The sequence below is a fragment of the Solanum pennellii genome, chromosome 11 (genome assembly GCF_001406875.1).
Source record: "Solanum pennellii chromosome 11, SPENNV200".
In the NCBI taxonomy this organism is placed as follows: domain Eukaryota; kingdom Viridiplantae; phylum Streptophyta; class Magnoliopsida; order Solanales; family Solanaceae; genus Solanum; species Solanum pennellii.
In genome coordinates this window covers 42,497,432-42,509,489 of record NC_028647.1, presented here as the reverse complement: position 1 = coordinate 42,509,489, position 12,058 = coordinate 42,497,432, and the positions used below count along the sequence as shown (strand labels likewise).

General features: G+C 33.5%; 1 protein-coding gene and 1 long non-coding RNA gene across 4 annotated transcripts; both read right to left on the bottom strand.

Annotated features, from left to right (window-relative positions):
- Positions 1-658: 658 nt before the first annotated feature.
- On the bottom strand, positions 659-4,150 carry LOC107004826. The gene is made up of 3 exons (XM_015203198.2): positions 3,673-4,150; positions 1,155-1,412; positions 659-1,063 (listed from the first exon to the last, which is right to left on the bottom strand). Exons 1-3 carry the CDS (start codon positions 4,054-4,056, stop codon positions 875-877), a joined length of 831 nt encoding a protein of 276 aa, XP_015058684.1. The 5' UTR covers positions 4,057-4,150; the 3' UTR covers positions 659-874.
- A 1,326-nt stretch (positions 4,151-5,476) lies between these two features.
- On the bottom strand, positions 5,477-11,723 carry LOC107005070. 3 transcript variants are annotated; one of them, XR_003575256.1, is made up of 5 exons: positions 11,264-11,723; positions 8,729-8,873; positions 8,167-8,584; positions 7,457-7,836; positions 5,477-5,699 (listed from the first exon to the last, which is right to left on the bottom strand). It is a non-coding gene; the product is annotated as an uncharacterized LOC107005070 (long non-coding RNA). The 3 variants fall into 3 exon arrangements; XR_003575257.1 differs by lacking the exon at positions 8,729-8,873 and having other exon boundaries at positions 8,167-8,251; positions 8,543-8,584; positions 11,264-11,719; XR_001454824.2 differs by lacking the exon at positions 8,729-8,873 and having other exon boundaries at positions 11,264-11,721.
- Between the last annotated feature and the right edge of the window lie 335 nt (positions 11,724-12,058).

Genomic DNA, 12,058 nt, shown 5'->3' with positions numbered 1-12,058 from the left:
TGAAATTCTTTACCGTCAGGTTCATAGATTGAGGAATAAGGAAGTCGCTTCGAAAAAATTTTTATGGAGTAGTCAGTCCGTATCGGGAGCTACTTGGGAAGCAGAAGCAACCATGAATATTTGCATGTTCTTAGAACTGAGTTCAATTAGATATCAGTTTTTAGCACTTAGTGGTAGGGACTGCAGCTCCTTCCCTCCATACTCAGCTTTTTTATATTTTATTCGAGGATGAATGTTTCCAAGGGGAGAATATTGATCAAATCTACTTTTAAGTCAGTTTTTGAGTTCTAGGAGTGTTTGTTTGACAAATATAAAAATAATTTTAAATAAGTCAAAGATGACTTAAATTAAGTTAGTAAGTGTTTGACAGAGTCAAAAATGACTTAAAATAAATCAAAAAATTAAAAGTTGGTCTCCCCTACTTTTTTAAGCCAAGCCAACTCTACATTCTCTGCATATAAACACTTCAAAATGTAAAAACTCGTTTACACTAATAGCCTATTATTGATCAATTGTTGCAACTAACAAATTTTGTATTTAAAGTTACTACCTACCTGTAGGCTGTAGTTGTCATTCTGATTGCCAAATAGTGTAAAAATTCTTCACTGTCCTTGTCATTGTTTAGAGGTTAAACTCTGCATAGCAGTACTACAGAAGAAACAGAAGAATTTCTGCACTGGAACAATGAGTATTTTGTTCAAAGGTCTATATAATTCACTAATCTATAAAGTTGGACAACATATACAAAGATCAACAGTTCTTTGATTTGGTTTAAGCATTTTCAGAGAAATAGTAAAAGGGGGGGAAAAGAGGGACGGGGAATAAGAATTTATGCATAACTTTAGTAGGAAAATGTTCCTTAAGCGAAACAGTTTCAGTTGAAAGCATCTGAAACTGAGTAAATGAAGTCCAAGAACCCTGTTCCTTTGAGAAGACCTTTGCCGGTCAAGAGTTCAAAATCCAACAGTAATAGGAAACCAATTACTGCTGCTTTTCCATTTATCAGTTCATTCCTTCTGGTGAACCCAAAGGCCTCTTGACCCTCGTCGATAACCATTCTTACCTAAATGCGTACAAGGAGAATCAGATCAGAATGTGTTATTTACTAGATAGGACAAGTTTGTAACTAGTCAAGATTAAGTCGGTTCAATTACCTCGTCTACATTCACGTCAGTTGCTGTTACACCAGGTTGAGCCTTTCCACTGAAAACAATCTCTGCAGAAGCATCAACTTTTCCACCTCTCGTGCTGATGTAGATATTCTCATCGTCGGTTTTAACAGGATAAACAAACAAATTTCTCAAGGCGGGAGTAAGGACTCTCAGCACAGGATTATTCGGATACCATTCTTTGATGGCTCCATTTTGCAGATAAAATGTGCTATCTGTTGTAGGACACACGATACATCCATCCTGTAGGAATTTGAGATTTATGGACGTTTACATTATCCAATCCAGAAACAAATATGCATATTGTCAGCATGTTCATGCAGCATGGAGAAATGCACGATCTATATCATGATCGTAGTAATAGATATCAGACAGTAGACACATTTAGAATAACATCAATTTATTTAACAACATGAGTTCTAACATTAACACGAAAAGGAAGCTCTATGCAGCAGCAAGTGCATTCAAACAAGCAAACCTTTTTGTGCTTTATAATAGTCCCTTAATTTAGTAGCATATGTTAACTCGAACTTCAAAAATTGGTAAGGCCGAGATCCTGGCTACTGGCTAGTTATATAATTTTGCAAAAATGTAGCATTTCATCGTTCAAGCAGAAGCCACGTAAATGAAATGAATTAATGGTTTGCCAACTTTGTACCATATCTTATTTTATCTGTTGTCTAATCAATTTGTTCTTGTAACTTTCAGCAACATGTATGCATTTCATGAATTTGTAACCTCCACTAAATTCAGAACATTTTATATATTTAGGCTGAAAAGTTCTATTGGAACAGTATGTTAGTTATGTCATGACATTTACATAGTGCCGAAGTTGCACCCTTCACCAAAAATTGTAGCAACCAAACAAACTTGTCATGTGATCGTTTATGTATGCAAAAGGATAACATGGTGCGCTAAGCTTCCGCTATGTAGCAGTTTGGGGAAGGGCTAAACAACAAGGGCCTACTGTATTGCATTTCTGCAAGAGGTTTTCACAGATCGAATTTGTCACCTCTTGGTCACATGGCAACAACTTTACCAATTACACCAAGGCTTCCCTTCAATTTACGGAAATCATTTACATATCAGTTAATATATTCCAATTTGCCCCCTCAAGAAATAATTGTAAATAAATTAACAGGCTCCTAGGTGCCCCATACATTCACTATGTGCAAATCACTTAACTGACTACCATATGTCACTTATGTGCCTAATTAAAATATAAATTCATTTCCTGGCCTCTTTTGCAATTCATATTAGGGAGATAGAAAGGAAATTAGGTGCTAAACGCTACTCCAATACAGCTTGTCTTGCAGACAAACGTACGAAAATGTAATACACAAAAACACCGCTGTGCAAAATTTTGTTTGAGAGCTGGAAGAGGGCTATATGTTCCACACAAAACAAATCCTAAAAGTAAATAATATTTCCAGCTCCTCCATACTTGGCCACTCAACCAACCTTGTGAAGAGAAGATCAATAACTTCCACAAGAAATATAGTAGCCCCTCAAATTAGCATTCTCTTAAAAGTCTCATTGATTGAAGATACGGACTTTTGAGGTTGAACTAAGTCCAAGATCAATTTCTCTTGGCATGATATTTGAGCTAGACAAATCCTCGTCATTATCTCCCATGTTATATTATTCATGTAACAGGTGTACATCTAGCATACATGGGGTATTAGACACTCACATTGGTTAAAGAAATGGCTTGTATTCTGGTCTAGGACAACAGCATATGAGAACTTTCGAGGTTGAGTTAGGCAAGTACATTTTTCTTAACACATCGGATTAGATTTTTGAGTTTTTCAATCACTAATACTTACTACCTTGCAACAGTAGAGAGGGTAAGAAATAATGATGCCCCACTTAAAAATTGTCCTCTAGGACTACATTAAAAGCTTCCATAGTATTTCTCACACAATTGTTCAAGTGATCACAATTTTTAGTATTTTTTCACCTTATGTTTGGTATGAGGGAAACCATTTCAATTTTCACATATTTGGTCTGACTAAATGTTTACCAAATAGACTTATTTTTCTCAAATTTAAGGAAAATGCTTTCCTACCTAAAGTAACGAAAACATTTTCCAACACTCTCATTCAACCTTACCACCCGACCCTGATCTGAAACCTAACCCCAACTGGGACATGATTACCAAGTCGGATTTGGGTTCTGATCCCTGATCTCAATCCAAAACCCGTTTTTGACCTTAACCCCAACCTCAAGCCCAACTCCCGTCTCGAGGACCGACTCCTGATCATAGAAATGAATTCATTTCTTCTTACTTATCAAACACCAGAAATATATAAGTGAGAAAACCATTTTTCCCACCAAACCATTTTCCTTCATACCAAACACACGCAATTTGTTTCTTTGATTGTAACAGAAATAGCAACAAAATGGAATGAATTATAACCACTCATAAGAACTGATATGTTTCCATCAACTAAATAAACCCAAAAAAAATTGAGTAAATTAAAGGAGAAGAGGGGAAGGGGACCTGAGTGAGCTTAGCATTAAGAAGTCCTTCACTATAAGCACCTTCAGCAGGGGAACGATTTTCAATAGCAAAAACATCATCTTTATACCAAAGCAAGAGTATAGTTTCCCCATCTTGTATAATAACACGTCTCTCTCCTTTTGGCAGTGCTGACAACGGAACCACAGGTACCCAATTGGCCGCCGATGAGCCTTCCGCAACTGAAACCTCAGTAGCCTTGCATTTTACTGTCTTCACCTTAACATTGCTACATCTAATACAACCAAAATTGTTTCCTGTTGACGAATTGAAGTTGACAGGGAGGAGTGAAGGCAGTTTACGATGGTGGCGGTGAGACGGGAAATGGAGAATGCCGGTGGCTAGTTTGGGAGATAGGGTGCCCATTGGTTATGGCTTATTGGGGGAATTGAGAGAGATGGAGCAATCCAGTAATGTGATTGTGCCTATTTGTGTGGGGTATGTGTGACAATTCATCAATGGCCACAAATTTTTTTCATGGATAATAATAAAGAGTTGTAATACAAATACAAACTTGTTATGGTTCTTGATCCAACACCATTATTATTTCCTCCTCAGAGATAATATCATGGTGCTTTTACAAAGTCACTTAATGATTCTTTTAAATTAAGTTTTTTTATAACTAGAAACTAATTCAAGTTTATTTAAAAAGAAGTGACTTAACTATTGATATTTTATAGCGTAATCTTATTTTAAGTAAAAAATTTATCTAAAAATTAATTCTTAAAAATTAAAAGATACCCATGAGTTATTAAAAATTATTCAAATAAAAAGGTATCCATTATTTATAAAAAGAAATATTCAATAATAAAAACGGTATCCATTTTATTCACCCCTCCCCCTGTACACATTTAGGGATTATTTAGTAGAGTGTATTAACAAAAATAAGGTTTGCATTTGCTTTGTCTACTAGTAATAGCTTGTTTGATACTTGTTTTTCATACTATGTATAACTAATGCAATCAATAATTAATACACTTTATTGTGTATTGGGAAATGTATTATGAATATGATAAATTTAGGTATCAGTAATGCAAATGAATTTAATGCATGACGATGACATTAGCATTTTAAAGACACAAATATCCATCAAACCAAACAATACATAAGAAATAATCTATGTACAACTAATGCAAGTCGGCCTCTTCCAAGAACAAGCATGAGTGTTTTTCGAAGTTTAGTCCCGAAATCCAAGAGATTTCACCAAGTATATTGAATTTCACTAATGGGCTCTTTCATCTACTAGATCCATAGAATTCAGTTAGTTCCTTGATTCTTCATAACTTGTTTAGACCTGGGATTTATAAATCCTGGGAGATTCATGGTGATTTTTGTTGTTGAAGAATCTTTAGTCGAAATAGTATCTTTCTTGGGAATTTTGCACAATTCCTTATAGAAAACTCAGAACCTACTTTGTGAATTTTCTTAGTTCGTGAATTATACTTCCTAGGTCTGTTAAACAGAAAATCATACTCCAAATTTTGAATGTCACATTCTCAGTATATAAATGTTGAATTCATAGTTAGCGTGTCAATATTTGAGCTATTCGGTGTTTAGAGCATTTTAGATCATCTACAACAATACTTATAAAGTGTTACTTTTCAAATAAAATTTATTAACACTTATTCTTAGTTATAATTCAAATAAGCCACACTTTTGAAGTGTTAGCAATGTTGTGTAGAAATTTTGTAGCCACAAATTTTCATTTTTTAATAATAATAATTTTAGCTTGCATATAAATAATTATCAAAATTAATATGAAAGTGATCTAAAGAACAAAATAAGCTTACGCATAATCAGGGATTATATAATTCAAATATAAACTATGAAACATGTCTTGTACTTAAAAAATGTCATAAAAATCTCTACTAACAATACATTCCACAAAACCAAATGTATTCAAACATTAACGATAATAGTACAAAAAAAAATTTATCGCTCACTTCAACAATATAATCAGGTTTAATTACTTCTGTCCTCATTCATCAAATTCAATCAGCGGCATTTCCCTGCACATTCAAAATTAACTTATAAATTAGAGAACCATGTATTTCATATGTTCCGCTAGTCATTGTTCGATTCACAGACGCTTCACAGTTAAATGATCCCCTAACATGTATAAAAACTATAAATTCTGGGAGAAAACAATAGGCATGTATTCCATGTTTGTCCCAATACGCAAATATTAATGATTAAATCTGAGAGGTAGCAGTTAAATGATCTTAAACATGTACAAAGCAGAACCAAATATGAATGATAAAATCTGAGAAAAACAGTAGGCAAACATAAAAATTCATCACAATTACAGGTACAAAACAACCGTTGATCACATCTTTGTGCCTAGGCATTTTCCCAGATTGTTCTTGTTGCAATTGCAAGAGGAACTGCAGATTGTTCTAGTTGCAAGAGAACCTGCAGATTATTCTTGTTGAAATTGCAAGAGGAACTAATTTCAATGATCAAATCTTTGTGGTTGGGCATTTTCCAATTTTATCCGAATATTATTTTCAAGTTCCCTGGGCAGTACTCACAGACACGAGAAAATTTGGTGTATGCTTTCAGTATTCCTTTGGGAATTGTCACTATAACAACCAGGCTGAAAGTAAGAAAACTTTACATGAACTGCAATGGTCTGTTCAACATGGATACATGAAGGTGATATTAGAGGTCGATCCATAGCTATTAACCAAATGCCTCAACAGAAACGGTAAAACTCCATGGAAGATGCAACACGCCATCAAAATGAGTAGCTCAGGAAAACTGTTGGACAACTGAAATTCTAGTGTCAACATGTCTACATTCTGCTAATTTTTTAGTAAAATGAAGCCATAAAGCTGACATAACTCAATAGTACTAAACACAAATAATTTTTCTGATCTTGCTAAGGGAAGTTACCAATTGTAGGTGATTGAGATGAACTACTTCATAAGAAAGAATTAAATAACAAGGTTGTGCAGAAGCAGATAAACACATGGCAACAAGTATCCCACGTCTTTTGATTCACAAAATCAGACCTGGTAGTGACATGCTATAATACAAAACCAGAAAGCCAAAGTTTGCCCAACATATTTTTTCAAACCAGAAAAATATAGGTCATGTCTCTTTTTTTTCAATAACAAGCTCACATATCTTCTGTTACCTTACTGTAATTCAATGTTTATCTCAAACTCACACTATTAATTTAAGAAGTGTCCTTTATGGATCACCCACTATATCTCCAATTATAACAGAAAGACCTAAATATGATCATCAGAATAACTGATCTTTTAATAGAATAAATCAGCCGCTCAACAAGTTTTATTAATCTAAAGTAACTATGAGTTAGAATTGTTAGGCATACACAATTCTATTATACCAAGACTTATAATATCACTACAGAGAACAACTATGTCAAAGCAGGAGCCCATATCCTTTCTCCACAAGAATAATTCCACAACCATACAAGGAAAAAAAGAAAACCAATAATGCAAGCCATGGCAGTAAATCAGAAAACATAGTTCCTCGTTCTTACAAGGTGATGCAATATACCTACAAATCTTATCCCCTTTATGTCATATACAGTGCAAGTAAACTGTCTGAAGAAAGCAAGCAATCAAAACCGAAAAACCTCAAAAAAATAGGTGAAGAAAACACACTGGACAACTTCCAGAAAAAAGATCAATAAAGTCAACACTGAGAGGAGATACGCAAGCAACAAAATCACAACTACCTTAGATATCGATAACAATATGTAGACTATTGACATAGAATGTGAAATACAAAATACCTTTTGAAGAATCGAATCACGAGCTGATCCTGAAGAATGTGGAAGATTTGTGCCTCGTAGAGCTTGTGCGCTACTTGCATCAACGGGGAAGCATGGTTAGATCCAACACACCCTGGTATATCTTGAAAATTTAATCCAGGGTTGCTTTGCAATAATTGAGTGAATAAATATCGCGTTTCTTCTCTCATTTCTTTCTTTAGGAAAGTGATTTCCTTGGCATGATTTTGTTTTATCTTGTTAATTTCTTCGTCTTTCTTCAAGGAACTTGTTGTCACTGATCTTCCATAGCACCTAAGTTGACCAGGCTGCTCCTTTCCAAACACTGCCCTAAATGCATCATCATCTGTTTCGCTAGATTTTTAGCGATTCTGAAGTTCAGTCTGTCGAATAAAATTGGCATCCATAGTGAGCTGTTAGTACTATTTCAAGCTAAAATGAGTTTATGATTCATTTATTTTATGATTCATCATCCTTATGATCATTCTTGAACAACATGCAATCATTGGGACATGCATTAATTTTCTCATAATCAAGATCGAGATTCTTAACCATAGTCTTGGTTTTATTGTAAGACAAAGGAATGTTCAACTCGGGAATGGCCTCTTTTAATAAGTCTAAAAAAGAAGTGAATGATTCATTGCTCCATCCATGCTGACACTTCAAAAAATATAAACGAAGTGTGAATGATAATTTTGAGAATGTTGTACAACCTGGATATAATTCTTGGCTTGCCTATTCAACTAAGTTATAGAATTTCTTGGCATCTTCATTTGGACCATCATAAACTCCTTCAGCCTATGAAACATTTCTAAATTGATCATTCAACAATCTATCAATATCATCACGCGAGTAATTCATATCATCGTCAACATTCAACTTGATATCCTATTCCTGTGATTGATCCATTAAATATATCCTTTAACAAACCCATAGCATATTAGATGATCATACACTACATTCCTTTGAGTTCAATGAATATTAAAACATTTTGCACATGGATACTGAATTTCATCTCCTTGAGGAACTCCATAAAAGTAAGCGAAATCTAGGAATGATTCAACCCCAGCAATATCCTCTTTGTTATACCTTGCTAAATCCATCCAATCCTTGGATGGGATATTTGAATTCCTAGAAGAAGATATCAATATTCAATCTTTCAGTAACAATCATTAAATCATAGTGAGTTTCATGTTATGAATCATCAGCATCAGCATCATGTGTTATGAGATGATCTAATTCATAATGAGTTTCAAGTTTTGAGTATCTTGTTACCATTTTTATTTATCATATATACATAATAACAACTACAGAACTGTGTGTTATTATTTCAATATTGAAATATAGTCATCTTATTGTTAACAGATCAGTGATACTTGAAATTGGTGTCTGCATAATATTAATTTCCTCACAGCAAAACCTGAAATAGTTAAGAAGATTTCTTGGTTTACAAAAAAATTGATCAAAATATGCATATATAAATATAAAACTACAGGAAAAATAATATATACAGTTACAAAATGGGTTTACAATTTAGAAGAATCTAAATCCATCAAACAAGAGTTTTTAATATATATGACTTTATATGGTTTCGTAAACTTATAAAGCCTTCAAATGTTAAAGTAATGTCTTTTTACAATTTGTTTTCCTTAGGGTGCACTAATGCAAATGCAGGTGTTGTCTAACTTTTCAACAATTCAGAATATGGGATAAAATCCCAACTCCCAAGCAATTTTAAAAGTACGACATTCAAACTCATTAAAATCTAGTGTATGCTTCACTTTGCCCAACTTCAACAAGGTCACATAATTCTTCATTTTTTGCATAGTCTTTACACATTTAACAAAATCTAAGTGTCACCCAAAGATGTTAGAGAAAAGGTACTAATATGCCTCTCAAGAAAGCAGCGCCCAAAACGGCATACAAAGGAATCACCTATATTGTATCTAATTAAATGAAAATGAGTGCCTACAGATTTGACAGTAACAACAACAATGAATGTAGGAACAAGCAAATTCTCATACACTGAAACAGTCCTATTGTACTATTAAATCCCTTCATATAAAGTTATGGCATCTAGATTGTTAATAGAAGTGATCATACTTCAATCATATTGATATACCAACAACAACATACACATAGACTGTCTCCAATAGACTCTGCGCTCAAGGAAAGCAAAAACACATCATTTATGAAAACATAAGCACTAAAAATCAGAGCAGGAGGATACCAAGAACCAAACTTTCCAGAAAATACAAAATCATCAAAAAATAAGTAGGAAAAAAGAAGCGCAAACTAAATAGTTGACTACCTCTCCAAATGGAATCACAGACTGGATATTATTCATCAATACTACACAACAATACCCTCTACTAGACTAATATTTAGTGCAAACAAATTTACAGAACTCAAGTATGACAAAGCCAGAGTCAAAAAATGTCACTCTTGCTAAAAGAAGGCAACAGAGATTAGTAGAACATGAACATGCTGGAGATCCAAACAGCAAGAGAAATCTGCTAGTAGTTGAATCTCAAGAGAAATAGCAAGAGAAATCTGCCTTTGCGCAGCCCTATTCTAACAGATCTATTGAGGATTTTACTGCTCGCATACAACAAGAATGCTATTAGTTGAATCTACTGTATACGAGACCAAAATGGACACAACATGATCAAAGAGGAGAGAGTCATTTGAGAAGAACAGTACCATATGCATGGCAATCGGTATAACTACAGCAAGAACATGACATGTAATGAAATTTGAAAGTTACTATCTATTTGCTCATCTTTGGGATCTAGTTCATCAAATAGGACTGACTTTTGCATCATCCAAAGCTTTCTCTCCATTTAATTTGCACCGGCTTCTCCTAATTCATCCAAATCTTAAATGAAGCAAGCTTCACTTTCAACAATATCCAAAACTCAATAGGTTTTCCATCTTACGTGAACAACTCTTCTATTTCTATTTTATTATCACTAGCAACAGTTAACAGAAAAGGGAGAAAACATAATCATCAAGTTGAAATTAGAAAAAGCAATAAAGCAATGACATAGAAACGATTGTTTTACTAAGGATTTAAGTTATATACACTAAAATTTAAAGCACATTACATTATCATTAATATATTGTATTTGTGAAGTCACCAATCAAACTTGACATACACAGTTACTTATTATTGTAAATCATAAGAAACTATGTACTGTCTATTCGCAGAAGTTAAACTCTATTACTATTAGTTTGTTAATAGATTTCTTATATGAAGAAACTGCCTATTTATTCATAATTGTAATGTCTAGTTCTTGCATAACACGCTTAGAAATTACTGCTCCCTTCCCACACCTTCTATACTTGAAGTACACTCATACTTATGTTTCTGGACAATTTCCCTTTTGTAGGCAGAAAAACATAACTTCATCTTACTTGATCAACATGCATTACTTGACTGATGATATATTGGGATAAGAACAAATATACGAAGCTGTATAAAGTGACATAGCATAATGTTCAAGAGGGAAAACAACATGTGACGATGAAACTGGTATATATGTAACATTATTTTCTCTCAAGTGCACCATCATGTTCTATCAAGAACAAAAGGAAATTAAAGAAATAAAAAAAAACTCTGAAGCATTCAGTATCAATTTTCTGAAATATCACATATTTATGTTCAAAGAAAAAAGAATTCGGCTCAGGGCACCCAGAATTCAACTAATATAGCTAAAATACAAGCTAGACTCCCAAAAATTGTCTAAAATCACAAGAATATCGAAACCCTAAAGCAAAAATTTAGACTTTCAAAGATAGAATTCTTACCCGATAAACCCAATTCACACAAAATTGTGTTATTCAGAAAGAACTATTATGGAAATCGTATTCTTCAAAAAGAGTATCTTCAGCTCTTCAGCCATAAATCTGTCCAAAATCAAGTTCTTCAATGAGAAATCTGAGGAAAAAATGTGACGGGAAAACTTAACTTCAGTTCATCTTGCCAACAACCCCAATCAATTCCTCTAAACAAAAAAATAACAAGAAGATTGTTTTTAGTACTTAGCTTGATGAAATCGGTGTGGTAGAAGAGGATTGTACGTAACTCGACGAAATCTTCAGCTTGGAGAAGAGAAAGCTCGGTCAGCTCGGTGAGTTCTTTGGCTCGATCTTCAATTCGATCTTCAGCTCGTCACTGAGAGAAATTTTGAGTTCTTCATTGAAAGAGAAAGCGTGACTTCAAGGAAAGAGAAAGTCACGTCTTTTTGTCTTAATGTTTTATTATTATTTAATGTTTATTCTTTTGGCCAATAAAAATGGGAGGGAGAGTGAAAATTGTCCGAGTAAATATAAAATTTTGCTGAAAATTTTAAGGCCACACTTATAATGTGTTGATTTTACAATAATAAAAATAAGACACTTTAAAAGTTTGGATATATATGTAAAAAAAATTGTCAATTATATCATATTGTAGCAACACTTGTAAAGTGTAGCTTATAGCATTAAAGAGTACACTTTTCAAGTGTTGCCTATATTATCGTTGCTAAAAGTAAAAAAAAATTGGCTATACTTTAAAAGTATACCCAAAAATACTTTAGGCAACACTTTAAAATTGTAGTCTAG